Below are 19897 nucleotides of genomic sequence, written 5' to 3' on the forward strand. Positions count from 1 at the left end.
CTTTTTTTTTTTATCGCGCTCGACCCCACCCTCGGAGCTGTCGACGCTCACCGCCCGAGGGCCCCGCTATTACGCGACCAGCGACCCAATAGCAACGCGTCGGTCAGTCGACGACCAAATGCTCCTGCAGCATGGGCTTGGCACTGATCCCTGGTGAGAAACTGGAATTTTGTCCCAACTCCCAAGCAAGCTTCGACGGTCCACTGCTCTAGGAAGCGTCATCCAAATTTATCTCCAGGCTGACATACACCCAACCAAGTGCCGTTCGGAAACCGCTCCCTTACCTCGTAGCACTGGTAGCCTTCGGGAGAAAAGGCTTTTTTTGCCAAGTAAAAATCAATCGCCCACTTCGGGCTTCTTGCCAAAATGCCGCCCCCAATGCCTCTAGGCGGCCAAGGGCTGGCCCTCCGCCCAGCAACAGTTTCGGCCTTGAGATGCGCGGCGACGAGCAGTACTAGGCAATTCACCACCTCTCGCCCTCACCAAAAAGTCATGATCCCGCCCGAGTCGCCCAAGTTCATCAACCTCCCGGAGCCGCCTCAGTCCAAGGTGCTCCCCAGGGTCCGCAACAAGGGAAAGCTCCCCGTGCCCCGACAAGTCTTCGACCTGCGTCGGCGTGCCCCGGGGTTGCCCAGCCATGGCCGCAGAGACCCGCGTCTCCAGGAAGGCTACGTCGACACCGTCATGCCCAAGTCGAAAGCTGAGCTGGAGGGCGAGGGCAAGGCCAGGACACCACTCCAGCAGTGGCGCAGGCAGTTGACCGACAACCGCAGGGCCGCCCTCGAGGAGGGTCTCAAGGGCCTTTTCCAGCGCCAGTTGAAGAAGGACAGGTTTGAACGCCGCGAGAAGGCGCGACTCCATCGCGAAAACGTCGACGCCTTACACGCCCCGGAGCGAAGAGACGACTTTCTCAACCGTTCAACGATCCGCGCCGACACTATCAGCACCAAGGTCGAGCTTGACCCTCTCCGCCACGAGCGGGCCGCCGAGTCGGCCAAGCGCACCGCTGCCGTTCTCCAGGCGCGGGCTGAGCGCCGTCGCGACCATCTGCAGGCGCTGTACATGGCCGCCAAGGATTTCATCGTTACCGAGGAGGAACTCGCACAGCACATTGAGTTCCTCTTCTCCCCAGAAAACCCAGCCAATTCCCACAAAGACCCGAACACGGGCGCCACGGCCGAGAACATCTGGCAGCTCAAGGGCAAGCCCTTCAGGGTCTCTGAGCGCATGACACAGTTTGCAAGGACCTCCAATGACGACAGTCGCAACTCGAACGAGACCAGGGAGACTCACCGCCAGAAATATGTGGCTGAGGAACTTACGGGTGGAAAGCTTTAGTTTGGGGTCACAAAACACAAATCTAGTGGGCTGATTTGAGGCGGTTTACATTTTGCCCGGTTGACGCTGACCATATCTGTTTATTATGTACAATTATACTGGTGTAAAACTCTGTAGGTTTGAACATGCTTGATTATCGATCATTTCGGGCCCCGTTATTTAAACCATTCTTTGGCATCTTGGGCAGCAAATGCTTTATTGCCTTGATAGTTGGTTCATCACAGATCACAAGTAAACTACCTACATAATCTAGGCTAGGCTTTTGAGGATTAACTAATGACAACCACGCACAAGTCAACAAAACGAAGTCGATTACATATATTTTACTACCTCCACATCATGTACAAAAGGAGTTACAAGTGGGGAGCAAATTGAAGAAAAGTAAATCGCAAACGAAACATCAAAGAAATAGGAAACTGATGAAAGGAAGCAAAACAATCCTCCCACTATATGCTACGTACCCAAATTATGTCCAGATAGGCAATAGCCACCATGCCCGCCGGTTAACGCCTCTCCACCAGGAGGAAGTGCATGGCAAGGTACGCCAAAATAATGAACATAACGCCAAAAATGCCGAGGTTGATAACATCCGGCCACAGGGCATTGTTGTTAAACCCGAAGGATGAGAGAATGCTGGCACCCGGTACGGTGATATCTAAGCCATACTTGTTGTCTATCAGTTGCAAATGGCTGACTTCGTTAACAATCAGTGACTCGAAGCCGTAATGGAATATCGAGAGCGATTGCAGCCACTTTGCAGGATCCGGAATCGCATTCTGGTTAAGCAAAAGGCCGGCAAACAGCAAGCTGAACAGCATGACCAGACTGCCAAGAAGGTTCGCGACACTGCCATCTTTGCAAACTATTCCTAGGAAAAGGCATATAGCCGCTGCGGCGAGGTTGAAAAGGACCAGAACAGTAATGAAAGTGAAGTAATGAGGAGCATCGGGCACCAGTCCAGTCATCGGATAGATGATGGAACCCATCAGGATCGGCGGGATGATTCTAAGGGGAATAATGTCGAAGATGACCTTGGCCGCGAAGTAGGTTATCGGAGAGTAATAGCCGTTGGCCCTTTCCTTGACAAACAGAAGCCGTTCAGAGGAGAAAACCGCCAGGCTCGTCAGGGTACTAAATCCAAAAAGTGCAAGGATGAAGAAGAAAAGACCCAATCTGTTCTGGAAACCGGCAATGTCGCTAGTCAGGCCGTAAAACAGGAATCCAGACAGAACTCCAAGGAGAATCGCCATGGCGTAATGCATGAGCATCAACATCGGGTTGCGGTAGAGATTGATCCAGGTCCTTCGTGACAAAATAACAAACTGGCGGGCGTAGCTGACACGAGCATACCCTCTCCCCATGACGCTAGTGTGGATGTTTGGACCAGCTGTACTATAGCCATTCGAGTTGGATCCATTGGCGCTCCGGGCACCAGCAATTGCCTGGTGAATTTCGTCATGCGTGTTCCCAGCTATGTCTGACTGCTGGAAGGAGTTTACCAGCATGTCCAGATCTGTTCCGCTCAACGCAGCCGGCGGAAGGTCATGCGGATCGTCTGCAGTCAGTTGTGAGGCCTCGGTATTGTGGGGTTGCTTTTGAAGTCTGTAAGCCCCAATCTCCTCACCGGCATCAGAGGAAGCGGCCGTATCGACAGTGTTCTTGCGCCTGGTAAAAAGTTCCCTTTCCTGGCGTGTCTTCACCGAGTCTCGACGCTTGTTCTTCGGCCTCGTGGATGAGGAGCCTTCGGCGCCACTGTCTTCACCAATGCTGCCACCAGAGATGCTGGCGATTGATTTGACCGCGCGGGTGCTGCTAGGCCCAACACTTGCCACGTCTGCAGAGATGGAGCCATCATCAAAAGAAGTGGTCGTGCCTGCATGCATGGTGAGATCAACCAAATAGTCGGCAATGTTGAAGCCCGGTGGGCAGGCGTAGCCAATGCGGTCAAAGTAGTCTTGACACTGATGGAATGGGCCGGAGTAGACTGTTTTCCCCTGAGCAAGAAGGATCAGGCGATCAAACAGAGCTACGATGTTGGATCTGGGTTGGTGAATTGTAAATATGACGGTTCGCTTGTATGTCTTGGCCAGGTTTACCAGGCACTCAATGACATTATAGGCGTTGTAGGCATCGAGGCCACTAGTGGGCTCGTCGAGGAAGAGAATTGATGGACTCGTGACAAGCTCGCAGGCGATGCCTACTCTTCTCTTCTCTCCGCCAGAGATACCGCGCCCCTTGCCTTCTTCAGATCCAATCAGCGAATCACGAATGTGGTAGATGCCAAGTTGCTTCTCAACCTCGTAGACGCGCTGTTCCTTTGCCTGGCGGCTCATCTCCCTCGGAAGGCGCAGGAGAGCGCTGTTCAGGATCGTTTCATGAACAGTAAGAGTTGGCAGCATGGTGTCTTCCTGATCAACGAAACCGACAACATTCTTGTAGTCTGTATCATTGACCTTTTCTCCATTGACAAAGAAATCGCCGCCAACGACACCCCTTTTGTTTTTGCGGGCGAGGATGTCAAGGAAAGTTGTCTTCCCGGCACCCGAGGCTCCCATAATGGCAGTTATCTCTCCAGGATGTGCCATTCCCTGGATCTCAGAGAGAATTTGCCGACCGTTGAGGCCATAACAGACATTCTCAAAATAAAGGGAAGCAGGCTTGTGGTCAGCCATGAGCTTCACTTGTTCGTCGTCCGAATCATCCAAGTGGATTGGGCCGTATCTAAACTTGCGTCGAGACAGGTACCAAATAATTATAATGGTTACCGCCACGAAGATCGAGCACATGGCGATGACGCCTGCGATGAGAGGGGTGTTGATCTTGGAAACGGGCCGCTTGTATCCTGGAACCTGCGTGTGATAGAGACACTCTCCAGACCGACAGGAGAGTGTGATGGTCTTGTCGCCAAAGATACTGCTAACCAGGTCGTTCATTGCAGCCTCGTCAAAGTCGCAGTTGTTCTTATCTCCGGTTTTTTGCAGGCACTTGAAAGTTGCCGGACCCTTGATCTCTTGATCCAAGAAATCGCCGATATCAACAGACCCCGATTCGCCACAGAGAAATCGCCCAGGAATGCAGCTGCAGTTGACCTTGCCGCAGTCATAATTCGTGCTGTTTCGCGACTCGTCAAACTCGGCAGATGCATCGCACTTGTTCAAGTGGCAGTAGAAGGACTCCTTTTGGTCAATCCAGACTAAGGCACAATATCTGTCAGAACCTTACCGTGCGCGGGCGAGCAGAAGTAACCTTCAGGAGATGAGATAGGTTGTGCTTACATTGAAAGTCGCACTCGCCAGATGCCTTGTCGCAATCAAAGGTGACCTGAGGCTTGCGGCCGCCGAGCATGTCAAGAATTGGCTTGTTGGTGACATCGCACATCTGGTAGTTATGGTTGACGACGTCGCCCATTTGATAGCATACTCCGCCTTCATTCTCTGGCATGAGAGCATCGCAGTACTTGTTTTCGGTGCAAACGTTGCAGTTTATACCCGTCCATCCCTCGTCACAGGAGCACTGGTCGCCGCTCCTCATAGGTCGATCTTTGCCGCGCGCAAGAGATCCGCAGACTGGTGTGTTGTCTCATGTCAATTATGATGTGCTTTTTAGACAGGGAGAAGATTGAAGACTCACGAGGCTCCATGCAGTCCAAACCACCGTAGCCTTCGGGGCATCGGCAGGTGCCATCGTATTCGTTACAGCCGCCGTATTGCCCGCACGTGTAAGCCGGAAGCAGACAGTTGAAGCTAAGCGCAGGAATCGCACCGAGTTAGCATACATCTAATAGACAGCAGATTTTTCAGGGTGTTCTGCCAGATAATTGCTTACCATGGCGGGCAATCCTTTGGCCTATCATCCATCAAAGCGAGTTGCGCCCTCATTGAGTCGTAGGTCGTGTAGTTGGCCGACACGGAAGCGAGCCAAAGAAGCGACGTCGCTCCCAAAGCGAGCGCCGTGCGTAATCTCGGAGGCATTCTGGATTTTGTTTGTGGAGGATGATGGATTTGTTGAGTTGGGCAGTTGAGCGGCGTCCGAAGTGACTAGAATTGAAGTGCTTTGATCTCGTCGCCACACGCTCCCAGGCTACGCGTACCACTAGATTCTAGTTGTTGCTGTCTCACTTGTCTCCAAATAACAGTAAACACTGATCGGCCGGTGCGTTTTTGGTTTGATAAAAGAACAATCCAGTTACTTCCTCGCGCGAGGTACAGAACGGTACCTAATTGCGATGAAGACGGGCAGCTTGGGGTGGATTGGCGCGATAGAGAATTCGGCCTTGCTAGCGACACCTAACAAGTGGCAGCCGAGAGTTATGCTGCCGCTCCTGAGCGAAAGAAATGACAATGACCACCTGGGCTTGCCACGGTAATTCGAGCCTTTTTTTTTTTTTTTTGCAAAAAGACAATGTGTCTTCGTCACCATTGCGGGATAAAAGAGGTCAGAATGGCTGTTGTGAGCATCAGATGCAGCACAGTCGGGACATAGCAGGAGGGAAGCTGCTAGTGGGTGGCACCGTGTAAAAGTGGAGTGCGCGTTCCCGGGAACCAGCAAGCCAGTAGGAGAGGTCATGATGCCATCCATGCCACACCCCTGCTTTGCTTATGTGGAGATCTTTGTGGGGATGCTCGCGCCTCTCCGCACCGAAGGAGCGGACAAGGTGGGCTGTCAATTAGCATTATTCGAAAGCTAGCAGAGCCTACCTCGTCAGGTACCCAGCTGCTCGGCAGGAATCAAGGTATTCATCCGGAGGAACAGGTCGGCTCGCATGCTTGCTTGCTCCTTCATACCACCTTATCAAGCACCTAAGAAGCAAGGTCCCATACGGGTACGCTGTAGATCAAAATTGAAGTGCCATTCTTAATTACACAACCCAAATATACAGTATACCAGAGTCTTAACATCGTAACCTAGGTACCTACCTTTGCCTAGTCTCACGCTTGCATATTGCATACATATTGCCTCACAACTGCGGTTGTGTCGGAAGTTCTAATCTCATCTTGAACCTAAATTGGATCAAGGCGAGAGGACAAATGAAGTGCGATTGCGCAAGACGTCGCTGCCTTGTCAGCCTTTGCACTGCGACAGTCGATTGTCCGTGATTGGCTCGTCCGCATTTGATAACATTGGGCGACATACGGAGTATGTGCGCCCTTTGCTTTGACATGTGGGACACCCCTCGTCCGACTAGGTACTGAATCAGCCTCTCGTCTTGCTATAAGAAGGACTGCAGCAGATGATTGTGCTCGAGAGTCGGTGTAAGAGAAAATAAAATTCATGAACAGACCTCTTATCTACATCTACGTTTCCTTCTACGCCTTTTCCAAGAGCGTGCACAATTAGCTAGCCCATCACACCAAAACGAACGCGAAGATGGTGCGAATCGAACCCTTTCATGTTGAGCAGTGGATGGACAAATACGAAACAAAGCAGAATGTCCTCAACGTGAGCGAAACATGCGTGTCATCCCAGTCTATCGACGACTTGCTTGAATTGTCGAATGACAAGTCTTCGATATGTTCGGTCTTTTCGACGTCGAGAAAGCTCACGTACGGCGCGATCCTTGGTTCCGAGTCTTTACGCAGCTCAGTCGCGGGGCTGTACAGCACGGAGGCGGGAACTCGACTGTCCCCTGAAAACGTTTTGATAACACCCGGCGCTATTTTTGCCAACTTCCTCCTCTACTACACGCTTATCGGACCAGGTGATCACATTGTCTGCGTCTATCCCACCTATCAGCAGCTTTACTCTGTTCCTCAGAGCCTTGGGGCAGAGGTTTCGCTGTGGAGGTTGTCCAAGGAGAACAGTTACGTCCCCAACATGGAGGAGCTGACGGGCTTGGTTAAGACCAATACCAAGGTACGCCCTGCACAATGATGAAAGGATGTTGCTGTCAGCGCCTAACTGTTTCAGTAGATGATTGTTGTTAATAATCCCAACAACCCTACGGGTGCCCCAATCCCAAGAGGGACCTTGGAGGAAATTGTCCAGTTTGCGCGTAGAAGAAACATAATTGTATTTTCAGACGAGGTTTACCGGCCATTGTTCCACAGCCTTCAAAAACACGTCGACCAACCACCTTCGATCCTGTCCATGAACTATGACAAAGCCATAGCCACAGGGTCCATGTCCAAGGCCTGGTCGCTTGCCGGCGTACGGGTAGGATGGGTTGCCTGTCGTGACAGGAGCATTATCGAAACCATGGCTACTGCGCGCGACTACACAACAATCAGCGTATCGCAGCTCGACGACCAGCTCGCGAGCTTTGCCCTGTCCGATCCGGTGAGACCAGCCCTGCTGGACAGGAACATGAAGTTGGCGCACAGGAACCTGTGCTTGCTCGAGGACTTTGTCAAGACGCACGACAAAATCTGTTCTTGGGTTAAACCTCAAGCTGGCACAACTGCATTTATCCAATTATCCAAGCAGGGCAAGCCCGTGGATGATGAAAAGTTCTGCATCGATGCCATCAATACCATCAATGTAATGTTGGTTCCGGGATCGAAATGCTTTGGAAACGGTGTTGACGGCGATTTTAAAGGCTACATCCGCTTGGGCTACGCCTGTGAGACGGACGTTCTTAAAGAAGCACTGAAGAGGCTGGGGGGCTATATTGAGCAAAATCTGAGCTAGGTAAACGGCGTTGGTTGTGGATATAATTCCACCGGTTGTTTACGGTGACTGTAAATATGACGAGCGCCAAAACAGCTGGTTGAAAATTAGCGACATGGACTGTTATAACAAGAAGGATCTGTAGCATCAGGTAGTGTAAGGCGCTGCAGCATAGCTCCACATTTAACCCGCACACATGGTAAAATGGCCTTTTAATTTAGCGCCTAACCGAGGTTGAAACAGGTTGAAGTAAGTTTACTGGTAGCAACGTCCATTACAGGAATTTTGTTCCACGCGCGGGTCAAGTCCAGCATATAAAATCTGTCCACGGTGAACAGCCATGCGAAATCCATCTCAGGCATCCAAATGGTCAGGCCGCGGCGTCTCAATCCAATCCCCAATGATGGCCGTGGTTTTTGGCGGTGATAAACTATCGCCGACCGATCATATTCTCGCTGTCATTTTTGTCTTCAATTACTGCCTGTCTGTTTAACCTGGAACTTTCTAGGATGAAACTACGTTACGAAGTACGAAGTCTAGGTCCTCCCTCGTCTCCCTGCCAAACAGGAACCATCAGTAATTAGTGGGCAGTGCAATGCACACCTGTGACAAGGCAAAGCCAAGAGGGAGAGCTGCAAAGCCCAGAGCCCTACAGGCACCTAGCTCGACGACCAGAGGCTCGGCGTGGCGTGGCACGGCGTATCGGGCCTGCGGGCATGTGGTTTACCGTTGGAGCACTCGGGTTCAGAACCCGCTTGGTGGGATGTTTGCCCAGAAACCAAAGCGGCTTGGCTTTCTTGGAACTCCATATGACCGCCCCCGAATTGCTGTAGCACCTTCTTTCATTCCAAACACACAAAAACCCGCCCTTTCCAATCCCCATCTTGGCTCCTTGGACTTTTTCCGGGCAGATCCTCAATTGTGCAATGGCGGCGCCTTCTGCCCGCCTACCTACCTAGGGTTTCTCGATCGCACGTCGATCTTATGCCCACGATTCCGAGTACTAGGTAAGGTAGGTAGGCAGGTACAAAATTGCACATTTCAAGCGACATGCAGCAGGCATCAAAGACGAAGACTACTCTCGCATTCGCCCGGCAGCGATCGGTCGTGTTTGTAGCGTCAAATCGTTGCCGTCCAAAATCCCCGATATATAAAGATTGGATTTGCGCACCAAAATGCTAGGCATATCTGCTCTTCTCATAGTCTGTGCTTCACTCGGCTCATTTGCGGCGGCATCCGACGGGGTTGTGCAATGGCACATTGAAAGGCGGCAGGTTCCTACGCCAACGGCGAAACTGGCAAAACGCGTTGCGACCACCTTTGAGGAGGTCATCCAAAATGAGAAGTCGAGAGGCGGCTACTTTGCAAAATGCTCCGTTGGCGGCCAGGATGTGACTTTGCAACTAGACACGGGTTCCTCAGACCTCTGGGTCCCGGCCGAATCCGCATGTCAATCTGATCGAGTTCCCAATGGCTGCTCTCTCGGATCTTGTAAGTCTGCTGTCTCCCTTCACCCAGAGCCAACCCGACTTCTAACTAGCCGACCGCTATAGTCAAGAAGGACCTATCGTCCTCCTTCAAAGTGACGGGAAAGGACCAGTTCAGTATTCAGTATATCGATGGATCATTCGCCCGAGGCGACTATTTCACCGATGCATTCTCCATCGGCGGCGTTAGAGTGATCAACCTCACCATGGGACTTGGGAAACAAACAGATATACCCTATGGCCTGGCCGGGGTTGGTTACGCCTTGAACGAAGCAATCGTTGGGGGTAACAGCTCCAACTTTACAACATATCCAAACCTGCCGGCAACGATGCTGAACGACGGCCTGATAAATACCAATGCCTTTAGCCTTTGGCTAAACAACTTGGGTTAGTATACTCCTCTCCTGTCGAATCCCATCCTTGGTATAGCGGAATCCCGATATCATTGACCTTGATAACTGACAAATTTCGGGCAGATGCAAGCACTGGGAGAATCCTGTTTGGGGGCGTTGATGTTGCAAAGTTCAAGGGAGGCATGGCAAGGATTCGCATTTACGAAGATGTCTTCAGCCAGGAATATATGTCGTTTACAGTGGCTCTGACCTCGCTGGAGGCGCACAGTGGAAGTGGCCAAGACACTCTTACCTCGCGCTCGTTTCCGATACCTGTGGTCCTCGACTCCGGTACCACCCTCTCCTATCTACCGAACGATCTCGCCGTCCAAACATGGACGGAGGTCGGCGCACTATACAGTGCAGAGTACGGCCAAGCGCTGCTCCCGTGCGCAATGGAGGACAGCAAAGGATATTTTGTGTTTGGCTTCGCAGGTCCCGACGGACCCAAGATTCAAGTTGAGATGAAGGAGCTTGTTTTGGACCTAACAAATGGGCCGGCCCCGAAATTCACCAATGGCAAATATCAAGGCCAGGATGCATGCACCTTTGGGATTCAGAACTTCACCGGCCAGACCATGGTTCTGGGTGACACGTTCCTCAGGTCTGCATATGTTGTCTACGACCTGGTCAACCATGAAATTGGTATCGCGCAGACTGATTTCAACTCGACAACTTCAGAAATCATCGCTTTTCCAAGCAGCGGCGCCCCTATCCCATCCGCAACTCTGGCACCGAATCAGGATCAGGCCGTGGTCAAACCGCAGGTGACAATACCTGCATTCAACGCACAACCAGGCTTTAGAGAGGGTGTGAGCCAGGCGACCCCGCTACTGAAGCCGTTGAACAAGACACACATCCTATTGATGTGCGCGGCAATAGCCCTGATAATGTCAGGTTGATGACATTGCGGGTTGTTCCCCTTGATTTTTCTCTAGCATTATATTAGTATTAATATCACTTTAACTCTCAGAATTACCATGTCACCCGCGCAATCCCTTATTCTGCTGCAGATATGTAGGTAGTTTAAACCACTTATCGGTTGAATTTAGGTCGTATTTCAGTTAATATAGCTCCTGTATCCCGTCTATCTAGTAAGAGCTTGAGGCTTGAGTCTCGAAGCAAAATAGCCTGAGCCTTTGCCCAGCACACACTTTAATGCAGAGTAAAAACTAATAAGCACTATTATGGTACGGTATAGCTGTCTTCGAGTGCGTACCAGGTCGCCGGGGCCAAGCCAATGCCGTAAATGGGCATGTGGGTCCACTCAATTGGTGATCAGAATCCATGCAGGGTCCACTAAAAAATTATCGACTGTCAAAGTCGCGATGGTTCTTCTCGTACTTTGATGGGTGTGTACCATCGTCATTCCTTTATCCTTTCTGTTCATTAGGTCTTGTTTTCTTTTACAAGATGAGGACGTATAAGCCGGTTGCGGCCATAATCGACCGGAGCTTGCTCGGCGCCCGGTCTGCAGCACCTCGCCGGCTGTTCAGTGTAGAGGGCAGCTTGAGGACGGCGCGCCCTGTTTCTTCCCTCCAAAGTGCTACGCGTTTGGGCCACGAGAGGAGATGGTTCAGTGAAAGCTCGAGGTTACGTAACTTGAGCGCTGCGCAGCAGGCGTGAGTACATGTCATGTCATGTGGCTCCATGTGTTTCTGCAACACCAGCTAACATGGGATCCGGAACCCGCAGACTAAAAGCAGCCCAGGATGCCGCCAAAAACCTCACGGCCGAGACGGTGGCGAAGAGCATGACCGATGCGGAAAAGATGAAGCTGGCACGAGTGCGGAACATTGGCATTGCGGTACGTTGTTCAATTTCAAAGTCTTTCAAGATGTTCAAGACAGTTAGGTTAGTTTGGTCGAGGAACCTGCCGTACTGACTACGGTTTCACATCTTGCAACCCACAGGCCCACATCGACAGCGGCAAGACAACATGTACCGAGCGTGTGCTTTTCTACACGGGACGTATCAAGGCCATACACGAAGTTCGAGGCAAAGATGCTGTGGGCGCCAAGATGGACTCCATGGAGCTCGAGAGGGAGCGAGGAATCACCATTCAGTCCGCGGCTACTTTTGCGGACTGGACCAAGAAGGAGAACGGCGAGGACGCCACCTACCACCTTAACTTGATTGACACACCAGGACACATTGACTTCACCATTGAGGTCGAGCGGGCTCTCCGAGTCCTCGATGGTGCCGTCTTGGTTCTGTGTGCGGTCTCAGGTGTCCAGTCCCAGACCATCACCGTCGATCGCCAGATGAAGCGCTATGATATTCCTCGCATCAGCTTTGTCAACAAGATGGACCGCATGGGTGCCAACCCATTTAAGGCCGTCGAGCAGATTAACAAGAAGCTCAAGATTCCCGCCGCTGCCGTTCAGGTGCCTATCGGTGCCGAGAAGGACTTCGAGGGAGTTGTTGACCTGATCCACATGAAGACGATCCGCACTGAGGGTGCCAGGGGCACAAACGTCAAAGTTTCTAGCCAGATCCCAGATGATGTCAAGGAACTGGCTGAGGAGAAAAGGCAGGAGCTCATTGAGAAGCTTGCGGATGTCGACGACGAGATTGCTGAGATCTTCCTCGAGGAGCAGACCCCCACTCCTGAACAGATCAAGGCTGCTATCAGGAGGGCGACCATTGCACGAAAGTTTACCCCAGTGTTGATGGGTTCCGCTCTCGCGGACAAGTGCATTCAACCCATGCTTGATGCCGTCTGTGACTACCTGCCAAACCCATCTGAGGTCGAGAACGTGGCCCTGGACCGCACCAAGGGCGAGGCTCCCACCGCGCTTATCCCCTACGATGCGCTGCCGTTTGTCGGCCTTGCGTTCAAGCTCGAAGAGAACCCGTTTGGTCAGCTTACCTACATCCGGGTTTACCAAGGCTCGCTCAAGAAGGGCATGTACCTTTTCAACTCTCGCAACAACAAGAAGATCCGCATTCCCCGAATCGTGCGTATGCACTCGAACGAGATGGAGGATGTTAACGAGATCGGTGCCGGTGAAATTTGCGCCGTGTTCGGTGTCGACTGTGCCTCTGGTGACACCTTCACCGACGGCAACCTGCCTTACACCATGTCCACCATGTTCGTGCCCGACGCTGTCATGTCTCTGTCCATCAAGCCCAAGCGTAGTAGCGACGCCGATAACTTTTCAAAGGCCATGAACCGCTTCCAGCGTGAGGATCCCACCTTCCGTCTGCACGTCGACGAGGAATCGGAGGAGACCATCATTTCTGGTATGGGTGAGTTGCACCTCGAGGTCTACGTCGAGCGCCTGCGTCGTGAATACAGGTGCGAGTGCGAGACTGGCCAGCCGCGCGTTGCTTACCGCGAGACCATCACCCGCCGGGCCGACTATGACTTCCTTCTCAAGCGCCAGAGCGGTGGCCCTGGTGACTATGCTCGTGTTGTCGGTTATATTGAGCCCAACGACAAGAGCGCTGAGGAGAACTTCTTCGAGGCCCGCGTTGTTGGTGGCAACATTCCCGACAAGTTCCTCAGCGCTTGCGGCAAAGGCTTCGAGGAAGCCGCACGCAAGGGTCCTCTCCTGGGCCACAGGGTCATCGGCACAACTATGATCGTCAACGATGGAGCTACCCACGTTACCGACTCTTCCGATTATGCCTTCAACCTGGCCACCCAGATGGCTTTCCGCAAGGCGTTCGTTGACGCCGGCGGCCAGGTCCTGGAGCCGCTGATGAAGACCACCATTACTGCGCCCAACGAGTTCCAGGGTTCGGTGCTCATGCTGATGAACAAGCGCGGTACGGTCATCGACACTGAGATTGGTCCCGATGACTTCACTCTCATTGCCGACTGTTCCCTGAACGCCATGTTCGGCTTTTCCTCGCACCTCCGCGCCGCTACCCAGGGTAAGGGCGAGTTTAACATGGAGTTCAGCCACTACGCCGCGGCGCCTCCACACCTTCAGTAAGCTGACCACAACCCCTTATTAATTTTTGCGCTATACTGACCTCGTTACCTCGCGCTACAGGAAGGAGCTTGTCGCCAAATACCAAAAAGAACTCGACTCCAAGCGAACAAAATAAAAGCGTGATTCTGAAAACGGAGGTACTCCTGGCTGAGATGAACTCATTTTTACTAGAAGGGCACCATACCCCGATAGACATGTACAAACAAAACATATGTACAATAGAGAAAACTAGACCGGGAATATGTAACAATATCATGTGGATGATCTCTAACCCTTAAAAAGCGCGCATGTTTACACGTGCTCAAATAGCTGTTATGAGCAAATGATTTTCTTTTCTACACCTTTTTTGTTGTAATCCTCGTTTTGTTGAATCTTACAGTGACTCGAACACCGAATTTTTTAACCTAAAAGAGAATTATAAAACCAATTACAACCTCCTCAGAATGTCCTCAAGAACCTGGTCGGTGGTGGCCTTGCCGCCCAAGTCAGGGCTCAGAACCTTGCCCTCCACCAAGTTGGCGTCCACAGCAGCGTAGATCTTGGCAGCGGCCTCCTCCTCGTTCAAGAACTCGAGCATCAGAGCAGCGCTGCGCAGGGTGGCGATGGGGTTGGCAATGTTCTTGCCCATGATGTCAGGGGCACTGCCGTGGCAGGGCTCACCCATGACGAAGCCGTCGCCGACATTGGCGCTAGGGACCAGCCCCAAAGAGCCCACGAGCGCGGCGGCACCATCGGACAGGATGTCGCCGTACAGGTTGGGGGCGACAATGACGTCGTAGTCCTCAGGCTGGCGGAATAGCTTGTAGACCATGCTGTCGACGATCTGCTCCTCGACGGCGACGGAGCCGGCGTACTTGGGGTCAGCCAGAGCCTCCTTGGCAGTGGAGCGGAAGAGTCCGTCGGTCTGGGACAGGACGTTGGACTTGTGGGTGATGGTCACGAGCGGCGACGAGTGAATGCTGGGCGCGCCCGCAGCGCGGATCTTTTGCCTACGCAGGGCGATCTCGCCGGCCATGGACGCGATGCGGTGCGATGCGCGGTACGAGATGCGCTTGATGGCCTCGGCGACGGGACCGGAGCCGTCGGGGGCATCAAAGGTGCGCTCGTCCTTGACATACAGGTCCTCGGTGTTCTCGCGGACGATCACCATGTCGATGGGCCGCGGGGCAGACACCACCGTCTTGACCGGTCGGACGTTGGCGTACAGGTCGAGCTTCTTGCGGAGGCCGACGATGGGCGAGCTGTAGCCCTTGACGGGCTTGGTCGGAGAGCTGACGGCGCCAAAGAGGGCTCCGTCGCACTCGCCCTTGAGGGTCTCAACGGTCCGGTCGGGGAGGGCGCTTCCCGTCTCTTCAAACGTCTGGAAGCCAGCTTGCAGATCGACGAAGGAGAACCTCAGGCCAAGCGACGCCGGCAGGGCTTCGAGAACACGACGCCCAGCGGGGACGACATCTTTGCCTATGCCATCACCGGCTATGCTAGGAATGGTCAGAAAATTCAGTTCCCAAAGGCATCACAGGTGACTCCCGTGTGGAATCGCAGGCTCGCGGGTTTGCACAGTACGCGCGCTCCACTTAGTACGGCGTTGGACCGGAGCTTGGTCCTTGTAAAGAGCAACTTACAGCCCAATTCTGAGAGCACGAGCTGTTGCCATGTTCACCGGGGAAGCGAGACTTGGGATCTCGTACAATTGATTGCCTTGGATGTTTGACGACAATCTACTTGATGCCAGTTGCTTTCTTGACAAAGAATCATAAATGTACAAACTTTTTTGGGGTCAAAGTGGAGAACACCCGGCCGGGATCGGAGTTGTTAGCGCATTTACCCCAGCTGCAGTGGCTAGTGCTGAAGGAGCGGGCACCCCCACCCATTTGAGGCTCTGATCTACCGTTCGAGAGTAGAGTCGCAAAGAACTCAACATATATATACCTATTTATCTTTTTATTTTGTTTACATTACTACTTTGTTTCAGTGCTCCGAAGTCTGTTTCTCATTTAGAAAAATGCGGCGATTGCCTTCGTAATCATGCGCACAGTGACGAGCACACTTAGCGAAATGTTTTCTGTTCAGCCACACAGCCTAGGCAAACAAACTACGATGTATGAAAAAGGGGCAACTTCGCAGGCCCGCCGAGTCGCAAATAAACAGGCAGTCGCGTTGCCTGTGAAACGAAAGCAAACCTCTGGTTCAATGGAGGCAGTAAACCCGCGATCCACCGAAGAGGAAGCTCCGTACCTCAGTGAGGCTAGGTCAGGTATTCGGCAGCTTTCCCTTTTACACCTTTTTCGAGCTTTCGGATGTTGGGCCGTGGCAATATTCTTCTCAAGCAGTAGGCTTCGTCTGAACTTTAGTTCATCAGCCGTGCGTGACAGATAATAATACGATTGTGTTAAGATCTCAGAGCAGCTACTGGTTGATGTGAGACAACAACACCTAAAGTGTAGATCCCTGCACCGTCTTGGTGGGCCTTCGGCTTAGGACCCTTGTCGACTGTCACAGCTCAGGATGACGGAACAATCAATGTCTTGAGGCACTGTATTTTTTTTTTTTTTGTCTGGGTTGTATAGAATCAGAGGCTTTCTCTGCTGATGTATTAAATCATGCAGCATGTATGTAAATTTGATGCGGCCATCCATGACCAATGTGTAACTTAAGAAAACAGACATTTGGCCTCTTCCCGCTAACTCTGCAGCCTCGAAGCTTTACGTATACCTTGGGAAACCCCTGAATCCACAACCCAGAAGCTGTCATTTGGCTTAGCCTTGAAAAGACACACCTTACCTTTTGTCTACCAATCATAAGCCGGGTGAGCCTCCCCACCATCAGGTCGTCCTGTACCAGAGTCGACAAGCAAACTCCCAACGAACGATCGACCTTTACGAGTTCTTTCCTCGGGTGCCAATTGTTTTCTTGCTAATCACACGAGGTCCTCTTTACCGCTTTCGTACATGACCGAAGCCTCTTATTTTAATTTCGTTTGCTCATTCTTTCTGCTTCATACTCTTTAGCATCGACGACCATTATTACCGCTACGTAGCAACTCCTGTCCTTTCTCCCAAGACATTAGCTGCAAAACACCTACAGCAACCACAGCAACCAGGTACCTCCATCTACCTATTTAATTAAAGAGCTGGAATCTTACGCGCGTAAGCTGTTGAGTTGCCTCGTCTGCTTTGCTTCTCCAACACCCGACGGTGCGCCAAGTCGCCTCTGATTCGGTTGACATCCTCGAATCAGTGCCAGGCTTGGGCTTTTGACAAACCTCAGCTCCAACTCCCCCTGAGTAGCCGGCAAACACAAATCGCTCTTTATAAACCGCTGTGTCGGCAGTCGTGACTATGAGCAAAATAGGGTCAGTTTCTGGTCTGCGGGCGATGTTTGAGAGTGGCAACAAGGAGGATACGCCAGAGCGAGGAAGGTCGCCAGGTTTATCTGCAGGTTAGTTAATCCTCTGCTCCCAACTTCGTCTCACCAGCACAAAGAAACAGCACAAATCGGCCCTATACCCTTTTTCTTTCTCGTCTCCAAGTTCTGCGTTTTTCGTGCTGGAAACTTGCTCACAGAGATCGACTCCTCTGAGCAGGCACAGAATCACCTCGCCCACTGTCCAAGATTCGAACCAATTTTGTCGCAGTTGTGGAAAAGGACGGCAGGGTGGGACTAAAGCGAGACCCCAGCTCCGACTCTGTACTCTCCAACTCCAAGAAAACATACGACGACACAGATATCCCATCAGCCACCGCTTCAAGGTCACAGTCAGCACAGGACAACCCTCCATCTTTCACCGATCGACTTCAGCAACAGAGCAAGCCATTTCAAATGGATCCCATTCCACAATCGCCGCTGCACGACTCACCGAAACCGAGCCAGAATGCCACATTCGCCCAGCGAACGCCACCAGCTCCCGGCAGAGTTGCTTCTGGTTCGGATGATAACAAGACTACTGGTCCGGCACACGCTGAGGCTTCCACAACGACTTCCAAAGCTACCAAGTCCGATCAGGGTCAAAATCTCAATGGAAAGACGGCTGTCGAAAGGGACAAGTCCAAGGCTGCAACCAAGGCTTCTCCGGCTAAGGAAGGCGCCAAGACAGATAACGCCAAGACCGACGCCAAAGGGCCGAAAGCACTATCTGTAACGACAACGAAAAGTAGTAGTCGTCCGGCGAAGTCTCCTGTTGCGACCAAAACCCCAACCAGTCCAGCCAAGGGTCCTAAGCTACCAGCCAAGACTCCGGAGAAGAGGACTCTGGACCCTCAAAAGTCTGCTACGCCGAAGCTCACCCCCAAGGCGGCTACTAAAGCAACGGGGTCTGGCAGTGCTAAGGATTCCGGCGCAAAGACGAGCTCTGTAACCAAGAAACCGCCTACCGTTCAGATTTCCCCATCTGATAGCTTGGATCGAGGTGTGGGATTCGTCAAGCCCAAGCCCAAGTCTCCAACGCGACCTGTAGCGCTCCCCGCAGGTCTCACAACACACACGGCTGCATCTGCCACCAGGACAGGGACTGGTCGGTCATCATCGTCGCGGCAGTCTGGGAGCTACCAAAATCCCGAATCAAGATCTCCGAGTAGGACTAGCACGACGACGGGTGGCACTTTGAGGAGGCAGAGTTCCACCATCAACCGACCGAGGCCAAGCATTGGGCCTCCGCCCAAGACGGCGGCCGTTGACCACCCTGTCACAAAGCGGGAGAAGCCGGTGGACGAGGGCTTCCTTGCGCGCATGATGCGTCCAACACAAGCCTCCAGTTCCAAGACGCACGAGAAGGTTGCGGCAAGCCCACCTCGTAAGAATCCGGGTGTTTCCAATGTCACGAAGCGCCCCGTTGCCAACAAAGACACCGTCGCAGGCGCCGTCAAGAAGACAGTTGCCAAGACTGATGCCCTGGTGAAGAAGGCCTCGTCCAGACCTATTGTGGCCAAACAACCCAGCGAGCCCGAAGACAAGTTGGCCCCGCAAAAAGGCGCAGTCTCGAAGACGACAAGCAAGTCGAAGTCGCAGGGAGTTGGTGCCAAGGCTGGAGACAAGCCAGAGGCTGCGAAGGCTCCAGAGCCAGCGCCTCAGGCAGCACCAGCGCCCGAGACAAAGCCAGAGCTCGAGCCAGAGCCCAAGCCAGAGCCAGTACCCCAGGTCAAGACCCTGGAACCCAAGACAGACGAGCCGCGAGTCGTTCCGGTAGAAGCTTCTCGGGTGGATCCTGTCACAGCCGAAGCATCCCAGACGAGCCAGTCTGCTGTGGTGCTAGAGAATGAGTCTCCGAAACCGGAAACTGCCGAGGCGACTCAGTTAGCCGATCCTGTCGAGATTTCTCCCCGGGATGATGTTCCTGCCTCGACCGCATCCGCACCTGTTGATAACGAGGCTTCAGTAGAGCCTCCTCCGGCTGCATTCGACGGGACTCTGGCAGAGACTAGCTCCGAGAAGGAACCGACAGAGCCTAAGACCCCCGTAGATGTGCATGATGTTCAGGAACCCACCGCTATCATCGAGGGCTCGCCTGAGGAGGAAGTCAAGCCGACCCACGAGCTGGGGCTGGAAAGGGGAGAGGAAGCCACCACTGTGGTAGCCAACTGAGAGTTGTTAGCGGGTCGCAAAGCCCGCAAGATTTATATGTTTGCGGGGATTTTTTCCATGTTCTACGTTGACTTGTACAGAATAGGAGATGCGCACATGGGATGCACTTTTACTATCAGATGAGAATTGGTATAAGCGTACTGCACATGCAGCCTGACTACCTATGTATACCATGATTGTGATTAAAGATGTCTGAAGTCCCTACCGTCCATTCTGTGATAATGGGAGTTGTCACCCCTCGTCGTGAATCAGGCGAGTTCCGACGATGTATAGAATTGATGACATGTCTTGGCATTTGACTGCCGGAGACTACTACGCTCGGGTTGAGACGATTCAAAGGGGTGCATTGGATTTGGTGGAGTATTCAACGAGGTCGGGGTGGACCCTGCAAATCGTGTGGCGGCAAGTAGAAATTCTGGAGGGGAATTCCCAAGAAAGAAATCTTTACCCAAGTCTCGGCCCTTATGAAATCCAAGACAACAGAAACAAGGACGCAGTAGCGAAAAAAAAAACTTGAGACGGTCACGACTTGCAACTCGGGCATCATTTGTGT

The 19897-nt window shown here is 52.5% G+C and overlaps 7 protein-coding genes across 7 annotated transcripts; 5 read left to right on the top strand and 2 right to left on the bottom strand.

Moving 5' to 3' along the window:
* Window positions 1–171: 171 nt before the first annotated feature.
* On the top strand, window positions 172–1768 carry MGG_01562 (uncharacterized protein). The gene has a single exon (XM_003714489.1). The coding sequence runs from the start codon at window positions 367–369 to the stop codon at window positions 1336–1338; it is 972 nt and encodes a 323-aa protein (XP_003714537.1). The 5' UTR covers window positions 172–366; the 3' UTR covers window positions 1339–1768.
* Window positions 1380–5831, bottom strand: MGG_01563 (ABC transporter). The gene is made up of 4 exons (XM_003714490.1): window positions 5164–5831; window positions 4969–5081; window positions 4614–4904; window positions 1380–4531 (listed from the first exon to the last, which is right to left on the bottom strand). The coding sequence occupies exons 1-4, from the start codon at window positions 5307–5309 to the stop codon at window positions 1842–1844; spliced, it is 3240 nt and encodes a 1079-aa protein (XP_003714538.1). The 5' UTR covers window positions 5310–5831; the 3' UTR covers window positions 1380–1841.
* A 311-nt stretch (window positions 5832–6142) lies between these two features.
* MGG_15731 (uncharacterized protein) lies at window positions 6143–8241 on the top strand. The gene is made up of 2 exons (XM_003714491.1): window positions 6143–7191; window positions 7249–8241. Exons 1-2 carry the CDS (start codon window positions 6706–6708, stop codon window positions 7963–7965), a joined length of 1203 nt encoding a protein of 400 aa, XP_003714539.1. The 5' UTR covers window positions 6143–6705; the 3' UTR covers window positions 7966–8241.
* MGG_15732 (uncharacterized protein) lies at window positions 8210–10911 on the top strand. The gene is made up of 3 exons (XM_003714492.1): window positions 8210–9435; window positions 9498–9818; window positions 9908–10911. The coding sequence occupies exons 1-3, from the start codon at window positions 9120–9122 to the stop codon at window positions 10723–10725; spliced, it is 1455 nt and encodes a 484-aa protein (XP_003714540.1). The 5' UTR covers window positions 8210–9119; the 3' UTR covers window positions 10726–10911.
* Window positions 10912–11138: 227 nt separating this feature from the next.
* On the top strand, window positions 11139–14198 carry MGG_14797 (elongation factor G). The gene is made up of 4 exons (XM_003714493.1): window positions 11139–11445; window positions 11519–11630; window positions 11737–13763; window positions 13828–14198. Exons 1-4 carry the CDS (start codon window positions 11237–11239, stop codon window positions 13880–13882), a joined length of 2403 nt encoding a protein of 800 aa, XP_003714541.1. The 5' UTR covers window positions 11139–11236; the 3' UTR covers window positions 13883–14198.
* MGG_01566 (homoisocitrate dehydrogenase) lies at window positions 13885–15697 on the bottom strand. The gene is made up of 2 exons (XM_003714494.1): window positions 15390–15697; window positions 13885–15245 (listed from the first exon to the last, which is right to left on the bottom strand). The coding sequence occupies exons 1-2, from the start codon at window positions 15419–15421 to the stop codon at window positions 14195–14197; spliced, it is 1083 nt and encodes a 360-aa protein (XP_003714542.1). The 5' UTR covers window positions 15422–15697; the 3' UTR covers window positions 13885–14194.
* An 885-nt stretch (window positions 15698–16582) lies between these two features.
* Window positions 16583–19546, top strand: MGG_11185 (uncharacterized protein). Its single transcript, XM_003714495.1, has 2 exons — window positions 16583–17205; window positions 17351–19546. Exons 1-2 carry the CDS (start codon window positions 17106–17108, stop codon window positions 19342–19344), a joined length of 2094 nt encoding a protein of 697 aa, XP_003714543.1. The 5' UTR covers window positions 16583–17105; the 3' UTR covers window positions 19345–19546.
* Window positions 19547–19897: the final 351 nt, after the last annotated feature.

The sequence above is a fragment of the Pyricularia oryzae genome, chromosome 2 (genome assembly GCF_000002495.2).
Source record: "Pyricularia oryzae 70-15 chromosome 2, whole genome shotgun sequence".
NCBI lineage: Eukaryota > Fungi > Ascomycota > Sordariomycetes > Magnaporthales > Pyriculariaceae > Pyricularia > Pyricularia oryzae.

What these genes read in the sequence shown, in the direction of transcription:
- MGG_01563 (XM_003714490.1), bottom strand. Translation starts at nt 5,309, where the DNA reads ATGCCTCCGAGATTACGCACGGCGCTCGCTTTGGGAGCGACGTCGCTT. An exon ending in CCAAAGGATTGCCCGCCATG is followed by an intron (nt 5,082 to 5,163) that starts GTAAGCAATTAT and finishes TCCTGCGCTTAG; the next exon opens with CTTCAACTGTCTGCTTCCGG. An exon ending in TGGCGAGTGCGACTTTCAAT is followed by an intron (nt 4,532 to 4,613) that starts GTAAGCACAACC and finishes ATTGTGCCTTAG; the next exon opens with TCTGGATTGACCAAAAGGAG.
- MGG_15732 (XM_003714492.1), top strand. Translation starts at nt 9,120, where the DNA reads ATGCTAGGCATATCTGCTCTTCTCATAGTCTGTGCTTCACTCGGCTCA. An exon ending in TGGCTGCTCTCTCGGATCTT is followed by an intron (nt 9,436 to 9,497) that starts GTAAGTCTGCTG and finishes CGACCGCTATAG; the next exon opens with TCAAGAAGGACCTATCGTCC. An exon ending in CCTTTGGCTAAACAACTTGG is followed by an intron (nt 9,819 to 9,907) that starts GTTAGTATACTC and finishes AATTTCGGGCAG; the next exon opens with ATGCAAGCACTGGGAGAATC.
- MGG_14797 (XM_003714493.1), top strand. Translation starts at nt 11,237, where the DNA reads ATGAGGACGTATAAGCCGGTTGCGGCCATAATCGACCGGAGCTTGCTC. An exon ending in TGCGGAACATTGGCATTGCG is followed by an intron (nt 11,631 to 11,736) that starts GTACGTTGTTCA and finishes TGCAACCCACAG; the next exon opens with GCCCACATCGACAGCGGCAA. An exon ending in GCGGCGCCTCCACACCTTCA is followed by an intron (nt 13,764 to 13,827) that starts GTAAGCTGACCA and finishes CTCGCGCTACAG; the next exon opens with GAAGGAGCTTGTCGCCAAAT.
- MGG_11185 (XM_003714495.1), top strand. Translation starts at nt 17,106, where the DNA reads ATGAGCAAAATAGGGTCAGTTTCTGGTCTGCGGGCGATGTTTGAGAGT. An exon ending in GTCGCCAGGTTTATCTGCAG is followed by an intron (nt 17,206 to 17,350) that starts GTTAGTTAATCC and finishes TCCTCTGAGCAG; the next exon opens with GCACAGAATCACCTCGCCCA.
- MGG_15731 (XM_003714491.1), top strand. Translation starts at nt 6,706, where the DNA reads ATGGTGCGAATCGAACCCTTTCATGTTGAGCAGTGGATGGACAAATAC. An exon ending in TGGTTAAGACCAATACCAAG is followed by an intron (nt 7,192 to 7,248) that starts GTACGCCCTGCA and finishes CTGTTTCAGTAG; the next exon opens with ATGATTGTTGTTAATAATCC.
- MGG_01566 (XM_003714494.1), bottom strand. Translation starts at nt 15,421, where the DNA reads ATGGCAACAGCTCGTGCTCTCAGAATTGGGCT. An exon ending in CGTGCTCTCAGAATTGGGCT is followed by an intron (nt 15,246 to 15,389) that starts GTAAGTTGCTCT and finishes GACCATTCCTAG; the next exon opens with CATAGCCGGTGATGGCATAG.
- MGG_01562 (XM_003714489.1), top strand. Translation starts at nt 367, where the DNA reads ATGCCGCCCCCAATGCCTCTAGGCGGCCAAGGGCTGGCCCTCCGCCCA.